The 26,454-nt window shown below is 42.9% G+C and overlaps 1 protein-coding gene across 1 annotated transcript in view; it reads right to left on the bottom strand.

The window, feature by feature from the left end:
• The window catches only part of vps35 (VPS35 retromer complex component), a 41,512-nt gene that overhangs the window by 9,263 nt on the left and 5,795 nt on the right, over positions 1-26,454 (bottom strand). The window contains exons 2-11 of the mRNA XM_075461944.1: positions 25,553-25,651; positions 24,253-24,349; positions 20,670-20,793; positions 17,899-18,081; positions 17,206-17,425; positions 10,349-10,432; positions 6,917-7,026; positions 4,699-4,795; positions 3,814-3,962; positions 1,922-2,129 (exon numbers count right to left, since the gene is read on the bottom strand). Coding sequence (XP_075318059.1) covers positions 1,922-2,129; positions 3,814-3,962; positions 4,699-4,795; positions 6,917-7,026; positions 10,349-10,432; positions 17,206-17,425; positions 17,899-18,081; positions 20,670-20,793; positions 24,253-24,349; positions 25,553-25,651 — 1,371 coding nt within the window. The remainder of the gene's footprint in view (positions 1-1,921; positions 2,130-3,813; positions 3,963-4,698; positions 4,796-6,916; positions 7,027-10,348; positions 10,433-17,205; positions 17,426-17,898; positions 18,082-20,669; positions 20,794-24,252; positions 24,350-25,552; positions 25,652-26,454) is intronic.

Here is a 26,454-nt window from a genome sequence, read left to right as displayed (position 1 = left end):
CTGATAGCTTCTCTGCTGCTAAAGCTGCGTCGACGTCACTTCCTTGATGTGGGAGCTTCAAAGTAAGATGAGGGTTGATCTACTACTGTAGACAACAAAGTATATGCTATATTCTACATGTTTTTTTATGAATTTTTATGTTGTAGAGTTGTGAAATTATTTTATCAATGGAGAAATTGAGCAGCCTTGCTTTAGCAGCAGAGAAGCTATCAGGCTTGTGTTGATAATAATAAACTCCTGGACTATGTACAAACTTCAAAATGCATCGTTTTGTGTGTACAGACCATATTTGTACTACTGTAGAAGTTTGGTGTCATGGCATGTGATTTTAGTGTGGTAATTTTGGAGATACTGCCAGGGTCCATTAGCGCTTGTACTAAGCTATTCGGGATAACTCAGTAACTCAGCTGATGTTGACCCAATATCAGAAAAACTTCGGGTGGGCTACTTGGCTGGATATCACGGTTCAAATGACCCTAGGGTGAATCTACTCCGAACTATCACTTTAATTTACTGATGGTTTTCGGGGCCACTTTTTCTGTTTTTTCTGTGCTTATATGTATTTATATGTAATAAAGTAGCCTATGAATCAAACATGGAATGTGGAGCGTTTGTGTAACAATTCTGCTTGTGAAAATGCACAAAGCAAATTCCGCTGGTGTGACAAGCATTTCGTTTTCTCGAGATAACGATAACAGCACCTCTGGTGCATCATTCGGTAACCATGGAGACGGCCTGGTCCCCTCAGCTGGTCACTGATGAAGTCGACTATATCAGCAGGATCACTCAGGTGCCTGTTGAGCTGCAGTCGAGCCGGCCGTCTCCTTAAAGGACGTGGGCTGATATGAAAGTTATCTCTACAAGACAAACAAATTGCGAACACATAAAACGCATATAAACAGGGGCGGAGTGGGGAGAAAAAGTGGCCTCGAAAACCATCGGTAAATTAACTCGTTATCTCGAGAAAACCATCAAAAAAAGTTTATGTGCCACGTCCGCTCTGGGCTTCCGTATAAGGCAGCTTTGGCCTGGTAAGATACACGATAAGCTTTACATATGAAACGGAAGGAGACATTCTTATGCTGCGTGTACACCGACGGCGACCTACGCTGCCTGGTAGCGGAGGTAGCTGGAGAAGCTTCGCTTGAGAATTTGCTTTGGTAGCTTTGTTCACTCGTGACGTCACATTTAGAATGTTCACCCCCGCGAAAAAGAACAAAGGAGGAAAGAGAGGGCAGGGACACGAATAAACGTGTTGTTATTTACAATTTGTTATACAAGATATACATCAAGTTACAAATGATGTAAAACTACATATGGTAAACCTGAGAAGAGCAGGAATAGCACAGGCAGCTGTGAAAAATAAAACAAACTCACCACTCCACTCTCCAACCACCTCACTAACTCTCAACCATGCGTCGTGCTTTTTGTTGTTATCCCGATATGCAAATATTGTGTGGTTGTACAATATCTGGTGGGCGGACACCGCGGCGATTAATTTTTCAGTAGCCATGTTTAAAGGACGTAGGAACTAGGAACCAAAGTTAACACGTCTGTTTCCGCGAACCCCGCGGATTGTCAGACCCCTACAATCTGTGGATTGTCATTGGTTTTCGCCGAACCGCGTCATAGCTCATTACCATAATCAGAGCTGGAATTCGCTCTGATCGCCCAGTTCGCTCACCCTCCATAGAGAAATAATGATTTCCGGCGCTCAGGTAGCGTAGGTCGCTCTTGGTGTACACAAGGCATTAGAAGGTCAATATTCAGTACAGATGTGGCTATGTGTTTATCTTTGGTCGCTCATAGATCATTCCATACATACACACATGCATAGTTCATTAATGTGTTTACTGTCGCTCAACTTAAAAGACGAACGTGTGCAAACATCCTTTATCAAACATGGCAGCAGGAGTCCAACCTGTTCCTGAGCCACGATGGTGGTATTGTAGTCCAGTGTGTTGCTCAGCACGTAGCAACTCATGCTCTTGCGTGACTCATAGTCAAAGTATTCAAAGAGTGGTGGGAAGTGCTTGAGCTGCAGAACCATCAGGATACTGTTGTAGGAGTCCACCGGGATCTTCAAAAGGCGGGTTAGCTCTTTTGACACGGCGCTGCTGGTGGCGATGCTACAGGAGGGAAATCAGAGGTTAACAACCCAACACGACTGGGAACGCAAGCTCTGTACAACTGAGTCACTGAGAATTATTTAGACATATTGGCCCTCATTTATCAAACTTGCGTAAGACGAAAAACATGCGTAGGTCGTGTGTACGTTCTTTTCTGCGCAAAGGTTGGCATTTATCAAATCCATCGTGAGCACAGGAAAGATGAAATCGCCACGACAGGTCTGAAGCCGTGTACGCACTTTTCCATTTTTACTTGCGGTGACTGCAATAGCATACATAAACAGCAGCGTCACTAGTGCGTGCCTCATGAGTCGCAACAAATCCCTAGGTTAAAATTACAGACTTATCACTTCAGAGAAGGCCCATGTTTTATTTGACTTCAACATAAATATAAACATAAACGCAAATTAAATAAATAAAAAAATTAAACAAGTACAACTCCGTAATTGGAAGAGTGATGGCTCATTATTCAACCGCCTATTTAAGAGGTGATTCTAGCGGCGCGGTAATGGCGAAACGATGGCAGATCTGGCTTTGTTAGAGGACCTGAACGCGCGCATCAGGCGCGAGAGAGTGTTCCGGGACCGGCAGAATCTCTTTCGGGAAAATGATGAGTGGCTCATGAGCCGTACAGGAGAGGCGCTTTAACACTGCGCATACGCAAAGACGTAGCTCCGATCAGGCCAGCCACCCTCTCCTCCAAGGCACTCAAATCCAAACCTGGATCGGAGCCCCCCCCCCCTCCGTTTGTGACATGCTGCGTCGGAGAGCTGCAAATTTCATATCGGACCACTTCTTCCTGATCTTATTGGAGAAAAAGTAAAACATCGTTCAATTTTAGATTTCATTTAATCTGGAGTTTATCACATTTTATTGACCATCACAGTAGGGGAAAATACATAACTCGTCCAGTCTGCGATTTACATCGCCAACGCTGTTGACAGCCGTCCCAGCTGTCAACAGCGTTGACAGGGTTTCTTTGCCGCCTTTCGTCTATCCATGTCGCAAATTCCAGAGGTGCGGCCTCTTAACCCCCTTTTGTAGAAGGCGTGGTTAGGATCATTACGATGGATTTCGGCCGCCGGATTTATCAACAGCCGCTCTGTTTTACGATGGGATTGGTGTGGTACGCATGTTCTGTAAATCTCACTTGAGCCTCTGCGTACGACGATTTCTCCGCTCATATATACGATGCTTTCTACGACGGCTTGATAAATGAGGGCCCTTGGGTGTAGAGATGACCCTAAAACACCGAGTAGACCTGTGTGAGCTGATCTTCTGGGCCTTCTCTACCGTGTACATCTTCACTGATATTGATGGACTCCCTCTACATACTCCAGGTTTAGGGTTTTTGAACTATTGGGTTTGTTATTTTCCCTTTTTTAAATCAAATTCATCATTTTCTTATTCGTCTAAAAGCTGACTGTGTTGCAGCACAACCGGACCCTTAGCCTGACACCAACACTGGGAGTGTGTAACTCCCACTGGAAGTGAGAATCCTGTAAGACTCCGTTTACAATGTTGCTTCTAAACAACTAAATAACAACCGGTTTTATCTGAATATATTTCTGAAGGTGGTGCTCCCATCAATAAGGGTCAGAAAGTGCTGCGTATGCTACAGTGCGTGTCCAAACTTTTGACTGTAGAACTTGCGCATCACTTTTTTTGCAGGTTTTGGACTTACTGCTCCAGGTTGAGCTTGTTGAATATTTCCACGGTGCTCTCCAGGACCTTGTCTACGTAGTCCACGCGGTCAGGGTAACATTTCATAGCCAAATTAATGAGAGAGACCTGAAGAGACACCACGTCCTCTGATGGCATGTCCTGACGAGACTGAAGGAGATGAAAGCAGAGAGGTAGAGTGAGTCTGGACTGGCACAAACGTACAGAGCCTCCATGCTTTGTGGAAAGGACCGCTGCATTTAAATGGGAAACGGACTGGAATTGGATTCCAGTCGAGCTGACCACTCAGCGCTACAAGCTACACTCACACAGCACGTCTTCATCTTTACAGTTTTGCAGGTTACACAGTGCTTGTTTCCTCCATCACACACATTCATACACCGAAGGACGAATGAGACCGGGGAAGCTGGGAATCGAACCACCGACCTTCCGATTGGCAGACGACTGCTCCTCCTCCCTCAGCCCAGCCGGCAGATATCAGGACATAAAAAAAGAATCTGATAAAGCTAGTTTACTGTCCTTGTCCCTCTCCACATGGACCTGCATGCTAAAATATGATTGGTCATACAACTCCAATGACCACCAATGGATTACAAACAAAACCCAGAAATCCTGCCTGACCTAAACTTTGTCCCCTGCCTGCAGAGGCTGCATATCCATATGCAGATATCTGTTCATCTGCATTAAACCAAAGAAAAGTGTGTAAAGTGTAGCCAGGATACCAGGTTCTACAGTGGATCAGGACCACCAAAGTCGAGCAGGGGAGCATTCTTTTTACTAATGCAACTGGAAAGTCAACGGGTTGAAATCCTTCCTGATCGGAACTTTAAATAAAGTTTTAGTCTGTACAGTAAAACATATTACAAAATAGGTACACTTAGCTTACTTGAATGACAGTGGCCACTTGCTGAGAGAAGATGTCAAACAGTTTGATCTCAGCTGGAATGCCTGGGCCATCTTCTCGATGAGCAAACAGAGCGAGTCTGAAACACCAAAATGCAAATACATTCACAGGATTTCTTTAAGGAGCACCACAAATGATCTTTCCATTCTTATTTACAAAGCAGATTCCATTATTCTGTCACCCTGAGAACCCAAGAATGTGGGGAAAATCTCTAATGTACTCTGGGACAGCTGTTAGCTGAGCGGACGATGAAAAGTAGAGTGCATATGTGACACTGTGTGACGTGGACAAGGAAAGCTCCCACAGGTAAATGTGCATCTGCAAAGCTGTGTGCAGCAGAGAAGAAGAGCTGGTGGCGCTGCTGTCGCAAGGACCAGATCGCCTCACCTTCTCTTAACACATTGACTCCCAAGTCACGTAAAACTACGTTTTTACTGCCCATGCGTTGGCTCCCACATGGTAAAAATACGTTTTTTTTATGGATTCTGAATCTATACATTCTAATGCACATTCTGTGTGATTTTTGTAATTATGTGATGAACAGAACTGACATAGATGGCAGTCAAAAACTGGTGTCATCATCTGGTCATTTTGATCATTACGCCAATGGCTTTGCGTCCACTCAAGAACAATTTTGATAACGCTGCATTGATTGTTGTGCATTTCCGCATTTTGTCCAATCGCACGTGTCGGTTTCCAGAGGGTGACGGTAAAGTAACATAAACAAACAACAAGAAGGAGAAGAAGACACGCGACAAGTCTAAGGAGGCGGTCTTATGAACAGGTTAGCTTTGCAACATGCGACACGACGCAAATCCTCTGACCCGGATATGTAAGTATCTAAAGTGCGACAGGCTGAAAGAGCGCACGTTTCACAAAAGCCCCGATATCAGTTTGTTGTTGATTTTGGTGGATACCCGCCTTGGTTTAGCTAAGGATAGCTCGCTAATGGCGGCACCTAGAGACACGCAGTTTTGACCCACAAAGAGTTTAAAGTCTCAGCTTTCAAACGAGCCATAACATGTTTCAGTGGCCCTATCACATAATATGCTGTGACTGTACAAAAAACGTAAAAAAAATGGTTTAGAACGCTGGGATTCTACGACATAATTCTGTAAAAACCGCCGGTATTCAATGTGTTAAGAGCCTAAACACAGCTGACAACACCGGCATTCATTTCTATAGAAAGAGCAGCAATAGATAAGAAGGACACTGTACATAATAAAGAGACGAACAATTCAACAATTCCCTCAGGAGCAAACTGCCGGAACCAGATCAGGGAGGGCGGCCGCCTGTCCCTTCGTCACACCAAACAAAGACTCTGCAGGCTGGCTGGAGCAAAAACAGCACAGAGGGCTCAGAGCCGCTCTGGAACTACAGATTCCAGCAGAACAGGTGCGGTACAGGTGCGGTACAGGTGCGGTACAGGTGCGGAACAGGTGCGGAACAGGTGCGGAACAGGTGCGGAACAGGTGCGGAACAGGTGCGGAACAGGTGCGGAACAGGTGCGGAACAGTGATGCTAAATAAACGCCTGCTTATATGGGGAGAACATCTCTAGGAAATATATGATCATTTTAATCATCAATAACGATTGTTCTCCTGGAACACTTCATACAGACAGATTGATCTGGTGAATGTTTCACACATGAGACACACACCTGTACTGCCTTCAGTCTGTTGAAGTGAAGGCATTCACACACTGCTCACTCACAGCCTTCATTAGCACATGCCTGGGATGGAAAGCTGGGATCCATGAGAGGCAGTTCTTCTGGAATCTCAACATGTCATCTCAATGTAATTCCCATCACAGCGACGGCAGAAAGCATAGCAGCAGTGGATGAAAACCTCTGCACTTAAAGCATGCTGAACAGTCACTGAGAATGTTCGTTTCACCCGTCTCACTGCTGTTTGTCAGAAGAGACACGGGACCAGCTCCTAAAACTACTCCTGCAGTCACAGCTTTTTCTTTTTCCATTAGAATTCATGGGAAAGTGATGCACAAAACATCCGTGGATGGGAGCAGTTGAACGAGTGATGCATGGTCAGACAGAGAGCAGAAGCTTTAGCACTTTTCTTTCATTTATAGTAAAAATGTGGTCATCACATTGTGGAACCAACATCCATCTGCTGAGAAGTGGAGGTGAAAAACATCTGCTGGGTGCGTGTGTGTTGGAGTGTGTGAGGTGACCGAACAGTACCTGTCAATCAGGGCAATGATGATGTTCTTCACATTGACATGTTGGTGGAGCTCAGCACAGGAACGCAAAAAAGGGTTCAGGGTTTGAAGGTGGAACTCGTCTGGGAAAACCTACCAAAGCAACACGTTTTAGTTCAGGCTTGCACGTCTTACCAGCTCTACATCAAAGGAGGAGGCTGATGATCCGCTTACTAAGTCTACTAAAAAAAAATCTGTTTTTATTTTTCTTCTGTGTGGAAAGTCATTTTTAACTACTAATTCAACACTGTGGTCAGAAAGGCAGCAGGAGCTCATTTGAATGAACTTTAATATCAGAAATGTTTACTTCACTGGAAGGACATCTTGGTGACTGGCATGCCGCGTTTGCTTTTATTGCCCCTTTCACACTGCGACCCGCTACCTTAGCGGGTCCAAATTGCACCTTCGACCTGCGTCGAGCAATGTGAACGCTTGGCGTGTTAGGTGACCTGTGTCGCCTGAAGCCGAGTTCAGGGGGCGTTGCCTAGTGGCAGAGCGTCACACGAAACACATAAAATGCTGGGCGTGTACAATGACGTAGACACAAGCCATGCGTCGGAGGTAGGGTTAAATACACCTTGAGGACTCGTTTTTGCAATTGTATATGCAGTTCATGGAGATGTTATTTTACGGGGTGTGGATGGTTACAACGTGGGATGCCGCCGAAGAACATATGCGGAGAATACAAGAGCACTATAGTCCCCGACATGTGGCGGTAAATAACGTCCTCTGCTCGGAGGCTGAGGAGCTCGCGGACCTCCTTGTCTCCCCAGTTGGCCATATTAAAAAATGTCTCGAACTTGATGTAGGCTAAAACAGAGTGAAACTTGTCCTCACCTGTCGCTGTTGTTCTGAGTCAGTTGTCCATTCTGTCTTTTAAACTCCTCACGTCACGCCCACGTCCGACCCGTGTCGATTGCGTTCACACCAAACCCGGCTCGGCAAAAAGACTAGGGTCCGACGCGGGTCGAAAGGTGAGTCGAGTTGACGCGGCAGCCCGGGTCGGCAGTGTGAACGCAACAGCGGACACGCTAAATTCGCGGATTAAATGCGGGTTATTCCTCAGTGTGAAAGGGGCTAAAGACAACATGTACTTCATACATAACCCACGCTATCCAAATATGACTTAAACATGTCCCAGAAGGCCTCTTGGCTTTCTCAGTTGTTTTAAGTGCTCCCTTAAATGTTGGTGTATATTCTCAGCCATCAAGCTTAATACTTGAATAAAAATTTCACCCCTCATCCACTGAGGAGGCCTTTCAAAAGAGAGCTGAAAAACTTTCAGGAAGTCCAATTGCTTTCGATTCAAACCCTTTCAGAAGAAGATGCCATGTCTTTCTAAGCTTTACTGTGTTTGTGGGAAATAATCAGACTAAAGAAAGATGATGACCCCAAAAATTCAAACCAGGAGAAACGGATAATCATCATATCACATCAGAATAATTAGCATCTATTTCTCATGTACACAAACATCTAATTAACATTTGGAAATCTATCTATTATATGAATACAAGGTGTTTTCAGTTACATGTTCACAGCAGCCAGCTGCTGAGCCTTTTTTCTGGTATATAAAAGTCTAGAAAAGAGAGGCAGAATGGTCCCAGCTATTATAGCAATAATAAGAATTCCCTTTGAAATCATGTATGAATGAACTGAACTCAAACAATCAAAGCCTCACTTAAACTAATCATTCACACAACATCTACTTTACCCATTACTGCATTGTTTTTGTCACCATTGTAAAACACAGCCGAGGAACCCAAGAAATGTTGGCTTTGATCACCCGACGGGTACAACAGTTACAGTCCATCCAATGGAAAGCACTGGACAGGACCCACCATCTGAGAGGCCTGACAAAGCAAAGCTGCACTATCAATGTGCCCTTTTAATGCAGCGATGGCTCAGAGAAATGCAGATTTCTCAGAGTTAAAAACAAGTGAGGGTTGAACATTTCATTAAAATCCCTGCACAGCACGCGTTCAGGCTCGCACCACATAACTTTTAGTGCATCTGTGTGGTCATTCTTTGTGTTGCATGTGTTACATTTGTGTTAATGTGGGAGGCAGATGTCTTGTTGTTTTTTTGTTTTTTTAAAATTGGGCTTATTTCGGGAGTGGTCAGACCAAGAAGTAAATATACATTAAAGCTTGGGGAGTTTTTTTTTTTTAATTTTTTGCGGGGCTTGAGATAACGAAGCAATGTGGACGTAATGATATCGGTGCTTTCTAATTCACGGCGTGCACATGTCATGCAAGATTGAAACAATAGCATTTATTGTCTTCACGGTAAAAGGGGTGGTGTATAAAGTGTAACTGTAACATATTGTATATTAAAATTTTTTTTTTTTTTTAAAAATGTGAGACTATTAACGGTATAAACGGTAAAAAAAAAAAAAAAAAAAAAAAAAAAAAACTTCTGTGCTCACATTATCTAATAACACAGCTCATCTAAACAAGGAAAGCTCTTCGGTCGAACGTTAGAGATTCATAGACGAGCCAAACCTAACATTCCTTTCACTTGACATTTGTCAGTTCAGCAGTTAAATTGCTTAATTCCCACATTTGTAACAGTGTGAAGAAACCTCAGTGTAGTGAGGATCTTCCCATAGAGCAGCGCGTTTCTCTCTTTGTGCTTCCCTGAGTTACGCAGTTAGCTGTCCGCATGTAAAGTTTAAAGAATCTCACAGACAGTGGGCGTAAAATCTGTCCCGTTTTATCTGTGGTGGAGAGATTTAGAGCCCTTTGAAAGGCTGCACCTTGGGTTTCACTGTCAGAACTGATTGTGTTTTGGTCCGAGTAGCTGCTGCTCATACACAGCACAGAGGGGTTCCCTAAGCTCGGTAAAGCTGTAGAAAAGGTACACTCTTAAGTGTTTGCTGTTCCCAGAAACAAATGTCAGAGCTACAGTGTCTTTACCCGTTTGACCTTTGCCACATACATTACACACACTTCCTGGTGTGTCTTCTTCTAGAACAGTAGCTTTCATTTAGCCGGGAGGATAGCAGACATTAAAGTAGCTTACCCAGGTGTCCTAATCAATGAGAGACTGCAGAGCAATCCCAGAGAGAGGAATTAATATGGAAAGCTGAATGTTAGAAATTCAAAGCTAAAGGAGTTCGGGTTGCATCTGTCAACGCAGCCATTCACGGTCACTGCAACAATCCTACGCTGGAGTCATTTTGCACAGCAAGTTTCTCTCAGCCGTTTTGGAGGCTAATGAAATCATTTTCATATCACCATGCGGGAGCATGCTGTTTGAATGTTTCCACTTGGTAAAGTTTCTATCTGAGGAGCTGGGACTGTAGGTCAAAGTATACCAACCAGAAAACCTCATCTGAGTAAACACCATTTATTCCATTCCTCTGGACATAGCAGCGCATATTAAGTTACGAGTTATGAGTTATGATGGAACAAACCTGAATAATGCACTCCATTAGATATTCCTGAGCCAACGAGTCTCTGCAGTTCACAACCTGCTCCAGCACTCCAGGAAGAACAATCTGTGGAGAGAAACAAGGAGAGACGTACTGAACAAACGCAGAGGAACCCCGACACCCACATGTATGTTCAGTGTGTTCTAAATGCATGTCAAACGTAGCTAATATCACAGTGAAGTGGAAAAAACTCAATCCAGGCTGATGATCCACACAACGGTTCATATTAACAATAGCAGTATTTGTGCACTTACCTGTGCAACTGGTCCCGCTGCACAGCACATGCACACAAACATGTGAAACAGCACATAAACCCCAGCAAGAGCAGCCACCTCAAATTCTGCTTCATCATTTCTAAGATGTGCTTTAACACATCTCCCTCCGCCTCATGCAGCTTCTCCTAAGCATGGCTAAGCATGCACTGTTTCCCAAGCACAAAGTTTGAGTATGCTACTGACAAAGTAAGGAAGGGAGCATTTCCAAAAACAGTGCAAAATTACATACTTACTCAATTGATTTCATACTCCTAACAGGCCTAATATACACCAAGATGAGAGGTGCACAGCATCCTTAGCACGTGTCATTTTCAGTAGAGAGTAGCTCCATCCAACCAGGTGCTTTTACAGCATCCAAAGACTGAGCACAAGCATATTGCAGCCATGGTGCCCTCCCTGGAAAGCAGAGCGTTCTCACAGCTCTGTGTTTTTTTTTGTTTTTGTAAAATGATTTTCTTTTTATCATTTTGAACTACTAATAATACAACTTTGTGGTCAGAATGACAGCAGCCCCTCTATAAATCCATCTGTTCAAAGTGGGAATCCAGCACCCCATTCCAGCTGAGCTGAGAAAACTCTACCATAGCTGAAGCCCAGACCAAGGTTAAAGGGCTATGTTTTAAGCCCTTTCTACCATCGATTGTCCTGGGTAATGGAAACTCCCTAAAGAACAAGTGTGATTAGCTGGTGGCTCTGGTGAAGAACGTCTGCAGTCTTATGTGTACAGAGACATTCCAGAGTCGCGTGAAGCTTAACCGGCTTCACCATGCTGAGAGCTGATGGGGACTGCACAGTGTGTGGTAACAAGAAGGGTCCCGGGCTGGGATATCCTGCAGGGACCGCAGGTGAACAGGGCTAACAGTGATACTGACAGGACAGAAGAGGTTGTTAGAGATGACATCCACTTCTGTAAGAGACACTGTCATACCAACAGACTGTTCCCTGCTTCCCTAATAACAAGCCTTGGATAACCAGTGAAATCAAAGCTCTTCTGAACAAGAAGAAATCCTTTAGAGATGGAGACAAAATGTGGGAGGTGCTACATGAGCTGAAAGGGTAAACGCGACAGGCAAGGTATGATTATAGAAATAAGCCAGCAGCATCATGACACCACATAGGGTCGGAGGAGAAGGAGAGACATTACAGGTGACAGCAGCACCTGGGGTCTGGACAAAGCCAACGAGTTTAATCTGTTCTTCCACACATTGGAGAAACCGGCTGCTTGTCACCCTGCCACTGTTAGTGTTTTCACCCCTGCCCCCCTCTAAAGGCTCTAGCATGGTTGCTGCGTCTGCTCGCGCGAGCGGTGTTGATGACGTCACGAGTTCGTGCCCGCCATATATAGTGGCGCAAGTCGTTGCGCCAGTAGTTGCAATTTTCTCCGTCACAGAGGTGACGCTGCTACGTGAAGGTTACCACTACTCTACAACCACGAAAGTGGAGAAGAAATGAATGAAGAGCAGGAATACTGTCATTAATGATACTGCTGCAGTATTCGGATAATTTAAAATTTTTAATTCAGTTAAAAGAGGTGAAGGTCTGAAGCCCCCGGCATCACCACTTTTTGAGTCTCTGCCCTTTTCTTTGCCTTCACGTATCTGCACGACACCGCGCTGCCAGGCCTGATACGTCATTTTGACGTCACGGTCCGCCACCGCCGTGACAGACGCGTCAAACGAGCTAGCGCCTTTCGGCGCCACAATCTCTGACAACAGCCTGAACCCTGCATGCACGCCCACATCTGAGCCCGGTACCTGCACTTCCATTGCAACCTGCTGCCCAGCTCCTGTGGTCTCCATCTGAACAAATGCAGACACTACAGATGCCTCTCCTATTCCAGGACACTCACCTGCACCATGCTTCACTGTGAATGAGGTCAGAACAGAACATCTGGATCTGATGAGGTGCCGACCAGTTGTGTGTGCCTTTCCAGATCATTTTTAACCAGAGCCCACAGCGAGGGAGGGTATCTCCCTGAGGGAGGCCTCATGTCCTGTCCCGGTGCCCAAGGTTGGGCGTCCGGGCAAGATGAATGACTACAGACCTGTGGCCCTCACATCACACATTATGGAGAGTCCGGAGCAGCTCCTGATGGTGCTCAGACTTCATGTGGGAAACACTGTGGACCCGCTCCAGTTTGTGTACAGGAAACACCTGGGTCCTGCACACGCTACATTGTGCCTACTGCCACCGAGATGGTTCTGGCGGTTATGTGAGGATTATGTTCTTTGATTTTTCAAGTGCCTTTAACACCATCAGACCTTCCTTGCTGGAGGTCAAACTTGAAAAGATGGACATGGACCCCTCTGTAACCTGCTGGATCAAGAACTACCTGACAGGAAGAGCACAGTTTGTCAAATGAAGGAACAGTGTCTCTGACAAAGTGTTGAGCAGCCCTGCGGCACCGAAGGGGACTGTCCCTCCCGTTCACCCTGTACACAACAGACCGAGTACAACTCCAGGTCCCGACACATCCAGAAGTATTCCGACAATACAGCGATTGTGGCATGCATCAGGAATGGACAGGAGGACGAGATCAGAGAGTGGAGTGATGAGAACCGTCTGACCACCCTCTCCACAACATGTCAGAGGAGCAGTCGTAGAGGACGGCTAATCTCACTGTGATGCTGAACAGAGAGGTTCGGGAGATTGTCTGTCCCCTCTGCCATCAGACTGGAACTTCAGTGCGTTTTTATTTGTTATTACCTGTGCAATAATCTCCCCACCTCATCCTTTTAAGTTTGAGTGCACAACTCTTCAGAACTTCAGACGGACCCTTTAGACTCTTAAATTGGTTGTGGTAATGGGTCTCATGTCCGTCTTGTCTGTTTGGTGAGCTAGTGGACAACTGAATTTCCCTATGGGGATCAACAAAGTACATCTCATCTTATTTCCATGGTTCATCCCTCTGCAATCATGAAACTATGTGCTCTTGCACTTGGAGAGTAATCATTTGAATAAATGATAGTGTATATGACCAGATGTTAGAAACCCACAGGCTTTACATACTTCCCTCCCCTCTACTGCACTCCATTTCTAAAGTCACCCCTGCCACCTCTGACAGAGCCTGACTAGTGGTTTTCCTTCTATGCAGCTGATTGTTAGCTGCCTTGTTATATCCTCATTTGCAAGTCGCTTTGGATAAAAGCGCCTGCTAGATGCAGAAACATAAACCAACACATTCCCCTGTCGTCCTGAAGCTGTACAGAAAGCATTTGCGTTCACAGTGATAGTAAATGATCCCATGACATAATGCATATGCATCTATCCATAATAGAATTATTATTACTAATCAGCACTGTTGTACCCCAGCTGAGTCACATGGATTGTCTGCTTGAATGTCACGGTGTATGGGTGACATAGCGGGTCAGACTAATGGGAGCGAGACCTTCTCAGTCACACTGGGTTTTTAAAATTATCGCCAAATTTTTATTAGGCTGCCAAATCCACTCCTATTTGGATAATTGCTGCATCTGATAATTGAAGCTGTTTAGTGACCGTGGGGTTAGAACCTTAATCAACACAATAACGGCTGATCCTTCCCTCTTCACAGTGGCTCGCCTGAATTTGACACTCATGTGCAGCAGAACCGAACCACAGGATACATAGATCTGACTCTGCACTTTCCCAGAGCACACTGTTGCTGTGCTGGCAGGTGGCGTGGCCGAAAGTCATAAAGATGGGGGCAGGGTTTGGTTCTGCTGCCATGATGAAAGCAGCTCAACCAGAGCTGGGGATACCTGCACAGGACATATCTCCCAAGAGTGTGTGCACATTACGTATAAAGTGACATAATGGCGTATGTGTCACTTTAAACATCAACCGGTTACAGTTTACAGATACAGTTCATCTCCACAAAAACAAATGCAGATCACAGACTCAAATTGGGATGCAAATGGATTTCTTTATATCATCTGAGCAAACCACAAGACTTCTGGAACAATGTCCTTTGGACAGACCAGACCAAAGTGGAGATGTTTGCTCAGAATGCACAGCAGCACGTTTGGAGGAAACCAAACACAGCATATCAGCACAAACACCTCACACCAGCTGTCAAGCACGGTGGTGGAGGGCTGATGATCTGGGCTGGTTCTGCAGCCACAGGACCTGGGCACCTTGCAGTCATTGAGTCCACCATAAACTCCTCTGGATACCAAAGTGTTCTGGAGTCAGATGTTAGGCCGTCTGTCCGACAGTGGCTGAAATACTGTCATGCAACTAACGAGTTAATTGGCACGATCCAGCTTTATATTTTGGTCAATTTTGTTTTCTTAGCAAAGGCTGCAGGCCTGTGTCCTCTCTGGTATTTTTGATGAGACAATGCAGTGATTTGAAATAAACTGAATCCAAATTTGTTGTAGTTTTACATCTTTGGATAAGACATGAAGGCTCACAGAGTCTGACTGCAGCTCATCACAGTCATAAAAAGAGCATGTCGGGTCTGCCATCTTCACACAAAGCAACATATTGTGCATGTTTTATCACACTGTCATTAGTTAGTTTGTTTGTTTGTTTTCGTTTAAAGCCAGTTAAGCAGCTGTGGCTATTTCATGGCTAATACAGGTAATACATTGCACTTGACACTAAATATCACCAATGAAATTTATAAATAAATACATTAAATAAGTTTGTTCACATCAATGCACTTTAAAAAGTTTAAAACCTTTAAAAGGTTGGACCTTATTAAAAATACCTACTATAGTACCTTCTTTAAAAAACTGCTGCCTTTTTATTCTAAGGGCAGAGCAGGATAGAATGTGCTTAATTGATAAGGGATTACCACAAAGATCACATAGGGGAGGTTCCCCTCCAGTTAACAAAAAAAACATTATTTCCAGCACAGTTGTCCCATTCGGCTTGCCATTTATCCATTATGTAGGAAGAAAGTACAGGTTTGATATCAGAGACAGGGATTTGGCATTCAGTAATATCTTCATCCAGGGCTCCTTTAGCAGCACTGTCAGCCTTCTCATTACCTCTCAGGCCCATGTGACCAGGGACCCAACAAAAAAAAATGTCCAGGTTGAGTTTAGTTAGGTGATCCACTTTTCCAAGTATTTTGGTGATCAACGGGTGGTCAGTCTTTAAAAATTCCAAAGCCTGAAGGCATGACCTAGAGTCTGTGCAAATCAGGATTTTTTTCAAGTATTTTTGTTGGTTGTTCTGTTCAATGTATTCAAGACTTAAGAGCAAGGCTTGGGCTTCAGCTGTAAAAATAGAGCATAGGTTTGGGATGCGTATTCCACACTGATTAGAAGAGACTACCATTGCTGAGGACACACAGGTATCAGTCTTTGAGCCATCAGTATAGATTGGAGTGTGCAAAGGGAAGCGATGTCTAACATCAAGGAAGCAACTTTGGTACTCGTTTGGGTGTGTGCTTGATTTCTTTCTGGGACTCAGGTCCTGCACAATTGCTGGTTGTTTCAGGGTCCAAGGGGGAATGGAACAAAGGTGAGTAGATGTTAGTCCACCAAGGTCAACATTCAAATCTTCGAGTAAAGGTTTAATCCTTAATCAAAAAGGTCTGATAGACCTGGGGCTAGCCTCATAAAAGTTCAAATACTGTGGTTGAAAAACAGTGGAGTAGGCAGGGTCATCTCTGTTCCCTTTGATTTTGACTGCATATTGTAGAGCAAGTTTCAAGCGTCGCAGTTTAAGGGATGGTTACACTATCATTAGTGTGCACTGTTCTATGCTGTTGTCTGCTGGGGGAGTTGCACTACAGACAGACACTGTAGGTGCCTGGACAAACTGGTGAAAAAGGCTGGTTCTGTAGTAGGCAGTGAGAGGCTCATCTCTCTGCGCTGCAGGACTGAGGTTCAGGAGGTCCTTTGTCCCCACAGCCAGAAGGCTTTATAACAGGGACTGCTGGCATGTTTTTCTCACATTTATTTATTCATTTATTATTTTTATTAGTAGTATTATTATTATTATTATTATTATAATTGTTCTAATATACAATCATTGTAAATATTTTTTTTTTTTTGAGCTACTTGACTAATTTGAATTCCCCCCACTGGGGGATGAATAAAGTATTTTTCTATACTATTCTATATCCCAAGTAGCTTCTCCAACCTGCTTGTGCCAACTACTCCTCACTTCTCATTTCATAAGTTTCTATGAATGCATGTAAATTAGTTGTGTTCTACATGGAAAATATGACCTGCTTGAGCTCAACTTTTGAGGCTGCAAAATCCTCAGCCACAGCATTGATAGCTAATTGCCAACTAAGAATGGCACCCACAAGGCAGCCACCTGCTGAGTGAACTGAGATCAGCCTTTGATCTCAGATGATTCTGCTGGCTTTTATACCCCTGTCTACAATGAACATCTTTGAATGAACCAATGAACCATTTTTCTGGTTGCAGGTATGGCAGTCAAGTCTCATCTCTTCATTTGAAGCAAAATGCACCCAGGCGCGAAAGCTCCCCAAGTTGTCAGAAAAACTGTTTACTAAAAGGATGGAGTTTGTGCAACCTGCAGAAACAATTATTCAGCGTTTCAAAGTCACAAAACGATCAGCCAAATTGTACCCACCCACATCCACTCATGCTCACACACCTGTTTGTATTTGTCCACATTGACACCCTCCAGCTGGCTGAGGCGAACCAGATTGGTGCCCACTAGAATCCTAAGTTCTTGTCGTTCTTTTTCTCTCTTCTCTCGGTCTCGGCTGTGACCTTGATGTTGCATTCGAACCCATAATTTGTTCATTTCCGCAAAGTTTAGAAGGACAAAGTCTATGGAGTCATTGATATCACCAGTCATCTCCTCTGATCCCCTGTGGAGGAAAAGCTACAAGTTTAGAGCAGAGATTCCTGTGAAAATACTAAACATCATTACTTAATTTGTTATGGTACTTCAGCAGTTAAGGTATCTAAAACCAAAGACACATGGAGAGCCTAACATGGTGATCAGGTAACAAGAAGAACTGCTCCCTCTGTAGTATTCTAACAGCCAGTGCAGTCAATAAACTGAGACACAATTTAGTGTAGACACAGGAAAGTCATTTTTAAGGTTGTAGGGTTGTTGGCTTGTTATTGTCAAGTCTGAACAAATCTTCACATTGGTCAAATTTCATTGTTGCACAACATGCGTTAAGGTGGTGCAGGAGAGTGGGGTTCTATTTCCCCCTGTTGGGGAGGAATAGGACTACACTTCTGATGGCAGATTTAGATCTTAAATCTTAAAACTTCCACAGGACGGTATGGTTAGGTGCAGCGGAAACAAAGACAGACAGCATGACTTTCTTACTCTGACTGCTCTCCGTCATCTGGCAGTATGTTGCGGGTACACTGCAACAGGTAATTTCTGAGAAAGAGACCCCTGAGTGGGTGCTGGACACCACGACACATCTCGACCAGGTCCTTCAGAATGTCCTTACGAGACTGAGGGAAGGAGCGAACGTACACCACACCCACTGTGATCAGGAGATAGCTTAAAAGAAAAAAAAAAAAAAAAAAAAAAAAGAGTTCAATTACAAAATATCTTAATATGAAACATTAATATTCACCATTACTTTTTAGGTCCCTAAATTCAAGCAATTTATGACACCATACCAGGAAAGTATGAATTTACTTTTGATCTTTCAGCCATCTAAAAACATTTTGGCTCACAACTTCCTAAATCCACTTTTTACCCATCAGTCATTTACCGCATTCATGAGATGAGCACGTTTTTGTTTAAAGAATAACTTCTGTGATCCGTTTGGAAAAATGTTCAAATGAAAGTAGAGATTTAGTTCATTTCAACGTGCAGTGGAACTACACAATGTTCTAAAAATGATGCAGTCATTCATTTGAACAGAAAAAAAAGGAAATGATTTGGAAATGATGAATGCCTCCATCCACAGCAGTTTCCTCCAATAAAACACTCAATCTCCTCATCCAGCTCGAATGAAAGGTAGAACCTTTCATGAATCCTCTTCATTTTACACACATAGCACAGACCACATGGACATGTAACAGGTGAAATACATGTGTCGTCCTACATGAGGTCCTACCGTCATTTGTCTGGCTGTGTTGAGATAGAAAAAATAAATAAATGAATCCATCTCCTTCGATAAAGCATTCAGTTCACACAGTCTGAAGAAGGTAAAACTACGAGGGGACAGAGAGATTTAAAAGTCTGCCAGTCTCCAATCAGTCCCAGATATTTCTCCCAGGAGGCTTCACAAACTCAGGGTGAACAACAGGGTCACTGGACAAATATATTTAACTTCAGTGACCGCAAAATATGGGAGAAAGTGGTCATCAACATGACATAATATGATTCTGAGGTGAAAAGGGACGAGAGGTCATCGGCCTGTGCTTCATGTTGTTGCTCAGAACGACAGATCTTTGAAAACTCTTCAGGCTGAGAGGATGATGATCCTGACAGCAGCAGACACATAAGAAGTCACTATGTGTGATCACTGGTAATTGTACAAGAAATCAAGAATCATTAGTAAAAAAGTAAAAGCTAAATTATAAAGCTATAAACAAAACATATTTTTACAATGCTCTCTCATCCAATTTAAATGACATCCTGATTTAGTACATACAGACTACAGTAATAACAACGGCTGTCAAAGGGCTCAACTGTTTCCCCAGACGTTTTGATGCAAACATGCTCCATAATATCAGGATATTTCCAGCTTAGCCTTTTCCCTTCAGGTGGCAGCATTGTGGGGAACTTGGTTTTGATGTAGGGAGAAAACACAGTGAAACAGTGAAACCCTCCAGGACCAGATGTGGACATCCCTGCTCTAAACTGTAAGAACAAGTTAGCAGCTGGGCAACACGGAAGGCTTCAGTCCGTCAGCCAGTACCCGACTACCTCACAGCTACTTGGAACATTACTGTTAATCTGTGGCAGGTTGAAAGTTGGTTTTCAACAATTAAAGTTTCCTCTTCCTGGTGTGCCCACTGGCTGGTTTAATTTCCACCATCAGTCTAATTACACAACCCCACGCAGATCTTGAAACCTGTGAGTTTAGCCCACTTTCACATCCTTACTTTAAAAAAAAGAGTGCGAGTGTCCTTTTACGAAACTATTATTCTTACTTTGAGCATTTAAAAAAACGACTGTTTGCAAGTTCTTTTTGAAGAATGACCAACTGGAATTGTTACAAATGAGAAAGTCTGCATCTTATGCATCTGATCTTCTGTAACACTTCACACTGAAGTTTTAGTCCATTATTCTTACACTATATTATTCATTTCAGAAGATATTCAAATGAACTTGCTGTCCAAAACAGAGCTCTCCATGTATTCCACCTGCCAGTGAAGCTCATGTGTACATCTATGGATTTGCTTTAAACACAGTAAAGCTTCACTAATGCTAGACAATTCTGACAGATAGAGTTCATGAGATGATGCACAAATAAATTATAACTATTGAGTGCCCATGCAACATTTATCACATATTTATGAAGGGAGTACATAAATGCTGTTTTATTGTTCCCCTTTACAGGAACCAAAGCCACATGCTCTGAGTGCCTCATCACTACACTGAAGAAAAAAAAACATTGGGTACTTCTACAATGGCATACCACCTTGCCATAGTTGATCATCTACAAAGCCTTCAAAGGTCACGAGTCAGTCGTGTCATTTCTGCTATGCCCGGGTGCTAGTTTCCCAGCTGAGAAAGTCCTTAAACGAGTCCGAGTTGTCCAGTTATTTGGTGAGCAGAGGATGTGTTGTCAAGCTCACGTCTCAGGCACCTCCCAGAATTATTAACCACCAGTCACATATATACAGTACCTTGTACTTATTTCCAACCCAAATCAGCTGTAGAGTCAGAGTGTCACTATCACACACAGAAGCATCGGCCCCTCTCCATTCAAGCACAGCGAAATAAAACATGATCATTTATGAAAGGAAGGCTCATTAGATTACACGACTGCAATCTTAAAGTTAGTACTGTTAGTCTCCTTTTTGGAGACTACTGTATTTTCCAAAAAAAAAAAAAGAAAGAAATTCACTGAAAATCCAATAAAGCAGAAGGCAGACTTCTGGGTGAAGCTCAGTTGTGGTAATACTCACAGTCTGGGGATGATGTTGCCGGCATACTGGACCAGCTCATAAAGATCTGCCACCTTGCGTCCTTTGGCAAACTCATCAGTCAGATACACCTCGAGATAGTGGAGTTCATCAGAGATGGCCATATCTGAAGACACTGTTAGGGACCAGTAGAACTTCTGCTTCATTGTTGTTTTGTAAATGGTCATGAACATTTCCACCTGAACAACACTTCAGTGTTAATAACAAGATGAATGGATAAGAGCTTAACAGTTTAAAAGGCTTACAAAATTGAACATGAGTGATTTTTCATTGATGAAAAATTCAAATGCTTCTCTGATTGATACAAACTTAGAAACGACAAACTGTCCATCTAAAACAGTTGGTCCACCTCACCTCATATAATCAGATGATACGTTCAAAGACCAGTTTGCATTTCAAGCTATCGAATCAAAGGTTTCTCAGATTGTTTCTTCTTTACTTCTCTTTTTTTCATAAATACTGTACCTTGTGACAGAAATGTTCAGAATTCCTACCAAAGCTGCCGCTATTGCCAGCCCTCTGTTTCACCAACATGACATGACAGATTACAAAGCATTCATGGGTCTCATTTGCCGCTACATTAACAGGTGAATATTCCGTCCTCACCACGCCTCACTTGTTCCATGTTGCCTTCATATGTACAACTCAATGCCAACAACAGGCCATAATACACATGTGCAGGAGGTAAGAGAAAGCTAATGGGGCTTGCTTACTTCCAGGCTGCAGTTCTGAACACTAGGCCCATCATCAAAGTTCTGCATCACTGCTTATGTTTGCTCAACTTTATGAAATGACACTGCTGTAAAGGTTTGCAGGGATGTTTCTCATTTTGAGTTCTACTCAGTTGCTTGTTTTTCATAAATCGGACTGCTAGTTTGTGTTTCAAAGTGTGCCAACACTGACTGGCTGTGGGCACACTGGGATCCAGTATCCTCATGTCCCACCTGTCACAGCCACTTACCTCTGTGACAAAGCGGTGCAGTGGATAGTTTGGCTTAGAGCAGAGCATGAAATTACACATTAGTTTTACTGCCAGCATTTATTTCAATGATGGCACCTGAGCAGACAGGACTGCTCAGAGCTGTGGCTCTGTATCTGATCACATGATTGGGAAAGTAGTAAACCACTGCATTGCTGTTTTGGTGGTCATTAGAGCGAGTGTTATTACCTCTCACTTGATTGTCGCACACACTGTATCTCCTGGAATTTTCTAATCTGAGCTTTTCTTAACTCTAATATGATTTTTAAAGAACGATGGTTACAGAAACGGGCTTTTGGGTGCCAAGTTAATGACTTTGGCAGCATTTTCTTTCAGAGAAGGTTTGGTTTCCCATCAAACTGTATTTGATAATGGCAGAAGAGAGAGTCTCTCCTGAACTAAATGATACTTCTTTAAGTCCCAAAGGGAAATTACATGGTTGCACGATAAGGTATTGAAGAAAAAAAGACTCATGTTGACTTTTCTATTGTGAGTCTCTGTAGGTTACAATGCACAAAACTGATGAGGCAGAGCTGGAATTTCTTACTCAGCAACCTTTTTATAAATTGGACTAATGTCAAATTTGATCCACTGGATTAAAACGAATAGGACAGAATTGGATTCTAAATGGACTGAATCTTTAAAGTGCCTTGAGATTATTTTTGTTGTAATCTGGCACTATATAAATAAACTGAATTAACTTGAATGACCATGTTGAGCAGTGAACTGTGCATTTCATACACGCTGTAAACTCTACTTTACAAACGAGATGCAGGTTATCCATTGTGCTTCTTCTGTTGTTACCAGCCTCTTTGGTTAAACCCCTGAAGGAGATCGTTGAAGCATGCACAAAGTATATATACTTATTGAAACCAATTCAATGTTTACAATTATACAGTTTATATTGGAGACACAGTTGTGAACCACTTGATGTATGCTGGTGACTTAATGGTTTTTAGTCCAAGTTCAGCCGGTCTTCAGAAGCTGCTTAATGTGTGTTCAGTATACAGTGAACTTCATGATGTTAAATTTAACCCATCAAAAAGTGTCATTCTGATATGTCGCACTAAAGAAGACAAATATAGGGTTTTCCCTCATTTTAAGCTGTCTGGGATCTTACTGAACATCTCAAATGAAGTCAAATATCTCGGTCATGTGCTGACAGAGCGTCTATCAGATGATGAGGACATTTACCGTCAGGTTCCAACGTTATACGCTCAAGCTAATGTTCCAGTTGGGAAAGTTGGATATTGCTCTGATGAAGTTAAACTGAACTTGTTTAGATCATATTTTACCTCACTGTATACGGCACACTTATGGTGCAATTATATAAAAAAAGCCAGCCTTCAGAGATCGAAGGTGGCTGATAATGATGCATTAAACTTTAGTTAAAGAAGCCCAGATGGAGCAGTGCCAGTGAACTGTTTGTGTCTGTGAATGTCAGCTCTTTGATGGCCGTTTCAAGGAAGCTTATGAATCAATTTATTTGCCAGCTAAATGAGTCTAATAATAGAATTATCCTACTGTTGAATAACATTAAATATAGTGCAGTAAGATATACATCTGTATATTGGAAACATTGGTATGATTGCCTCTTAAAAGATTAGGAGTATTTTTTTTTAATGAATGTTGTTTTTTTATGTACTTTTATTCTTTTATCATTGATTGTTTTTCTATGTGATCTGGACTATGAGTCTTTCATCAAATTTATTATTATTATTATTATATTACCAACCACATTATCTGGGTGTCAATGTCTGTCAGAGTAAAATGTGTACATGCCTCTTTTTAAAGTCTAACAGAATGCAAAAATTGAAATAAAACTATTTCTAGAATGGCGCTGCACGTTGCAGTAACTATGGTCACTTTGTATCTTCTTGAGATTTTATAATGTTCATTTTTCTGAGAAAACACAGATTTCTGAAGCATTTTTTGTGCTTATTTAGATGGTGTGCAGCCATACTTGGCTGAAGAGAAGAAGACATGGCACCGATGTATGACAGGGGCACAATGGCCAGAGAGGAGGAGGATGTTTAAAGCATTTCTTCCCTCCATTATCATTTGGAATGTGTGATCACATGGACATGATTGGAGGGCTTGATATCTGAAATATCAAGAATGCTGCATGTGTTTTACAGAGACATATTCCTGATTCTCTCTCCACAGCTGTCAGACTGTGCAGGCAGACAGGGCAGGAAGAGTAAAGAAGAAGGTTGGTGTAAGGAGAGGATCTGTGTCCCTGATGTTCAACTGTTTCCAGGAGTTCCTGTCCATGTTGTCTCCTGATACAATTCAGTTGTGTTACCCGGCAACACTGAGGTGAGGTCGTCTGCTCAGATTCATAACGCTGTTAACACTCCTTTCTCTGCTACACTTCAGCTCCAACCCAATTTGAATCATCATCTATTTATTTAATCATTTTTCTTCAAATTATACTACAACCTTTAGGGATTATTAAAGTAGCATTCAGTTCAAAACATACCAAGTTTTAGACGGTCAACACCAGCATGCAACATGGTTCACAGAAAAGAGTCAGTATTAGCTGTTGGACAGAGTGTTTCCATAAGACAGAAAAGGAAAGGATACAGAGCTCATAGTAGCTCTTTGGAGACAGCATGGAGGTCCGCAGCTCTCCCAGCATATTGGAGGCATGCTTTAAAGCATCCATCAACTTGTTCTTGTCCTGCAGACCACAGAATGCTTCAGATATACATATCATGAGCAAATCAACAAAGAAAAGCACTTCAACATTTAATTTAAATGTGAAACTCTTTATCTGCATCAAATTCAAGTTTCCATGCATTACAGAGGAGCCCTCTTATCTCCCCAAAATATGAAATGCACGTCTAAACATCTAATCATTTGATAACCACTGAATATAAGAGCACTTGATTTGATTTGTTTTGCTCCTCAATCCTATTCATTTCCATGTCTTCATCACTCAGTGGGGTCACATGGCACTGAAAGGATCGGATTATTGGCTAAATTACAATAAGAATGAGTTATTAAGTTCATGTAGACACCTTAATCTGACAAGAAATTGGATCGGATTCAGACCCCGAGATAACTGGGTTGAAAGTCACTCTAAACCTGCTTGTAGACGCTGAAGCACGTGGTGAATCAGACTTTGCGTTCTGCGCATGCTCCAGATGTTTTCCCGGGGTCGTGACCCGGAAGTCAAAGGAGACGATATTCCTGTTGTTGTCGCCGTCAGAAAGAAACAAACAACGCGATGGAGAATGCTCCGTTGGGCATCGAGTTTGTGCAACAAGCAGCTCATCACAGACCAAATGTAGAGGGACGTAGCTTCATCTGGCTCTGCGTTCTCCATCTTTCTTTAATGCCTGAGTTTGTTGTTGTTGTTGGTGGTGAAGAGGTCAACAGGAAGTGGCTCTATTAGCAACAGTTGGAATGGGTACAGCACCACCTATCATACCGGGGTATGACACGCTTTGTGCCTCTGATCCCATTTATTCACCGCCATATATCCAAGGAGAATTACCCTTGCTCAGATAAGGAGCAACTCAGTCTGATTGTAATTTAGCCAATAATCCGATCCTTTCAGTGCCATGTGACCCTACTGAGTGAAAATCAAACACCATCGTGTCTAACACCAAAGAATAAGTCCATACAATGCTTCTGTTTCTCTTTAGCCTCTTCCGGATACAAGCTGTGCCTCATCGGGAAAAAACAAAGAAGAAGGCAGCTTCCTTAACTCCACGCTGCTCCTCAGCATTGTGGAATCAGCTGAGTGAGGACGGCGCCGTTTCCACGGAGCCAGCTGGTGTATGCGAGACGCGCTGTGCAACTACTGTGCACTTAGACAAATATTACATCACCAGCAGCACGACAACCATGAGGTTTCATCAAAGCAGCATCCACCTACCAGGCAGCGCTTCATTTGGAATGACTGGACCTTGACAGCCTGGACAGCTTCATCAAGAAGCTTCTCCTGCTCATCCTGAGGAGACTGCTGGGTGGTTGGCTGGAAAAAAAAACAGTTCAAATGCAGCTTAGTCTTTGCTTCAACTACTGGAACTTTATCACAAAAAAAAAAAAAAAAAAATTCAGATAGCTGAAAACATACTCAGTTTATAATGAACTGTGGAACATAACCAACAGAAATAAATATCACCAGATTCATGAATTATTCCAATATCCTTTACACTTTTACAGGAGACACAAACCCATTAAAACTGATAATCCCCGTTCTAAAAATAAAATATAAAGATTATACAAGATGATATAATAATATATAATCAAGGAAAGTATGTAGCCATCTTATAATATATAATCATTTTTAGCCATCTTATATAATGGAAAAGGAGCTTTTTAAAGCAAAACTCTTTCATCGTCTTTGTGGATAAAGATCTGTATATATATATTACAGAAAATTAAGAACTAGCAATCTAACAGATCTACCATGACACCCATTAAATGCAAGTTATTTAAAGTACGTCAGGGTTCTAACTAGCGCAAACTTGCGTCGCGGCCCGCTACGCTATAATTTTGGACCGCTACGCTTATTTTCAATACAATGTAGCGGCATTTTGTCTGTATTTATTTGTACAATAACGCCAGATCAATGCCATTTTCACCTTTCTGACAAACTTGACACATTTTTCGCGATGGCAGCCAAGAAAGGTTGCGCTGCCTGTCAGTACAACCGCAGATGAAACTGTAGCTCCAGGCAGAGGCACTCCGCGTCCGCGGCTCCTAGAATCTCTGGTAAGAGTGCTCCGTAGCCATGGTTACTCACACACGCAGAAGCGCACACGTTAGGGGATT

The sequence above is a fragment of the Odontesthes bonariensis genome, chromosome 1 (assembly GCF_027942865.1).
Source record: "Odontesthes bonariensis isolate fOdoBon6 chromosome 1, fOdoBon6.hap1, whole genome shotgun sequence".
NCBI classification, from domain to species: domain Eukaryota; kingdom Metazoa; phylum Chordata; class Actinopteri; order Atheriniformes; family Atherinopsidae; genus Odontesthes; species Odontesthes bonariensis.
This window is presented reverse-complemented; position numbering and strand designations above follow the sequence as displayed.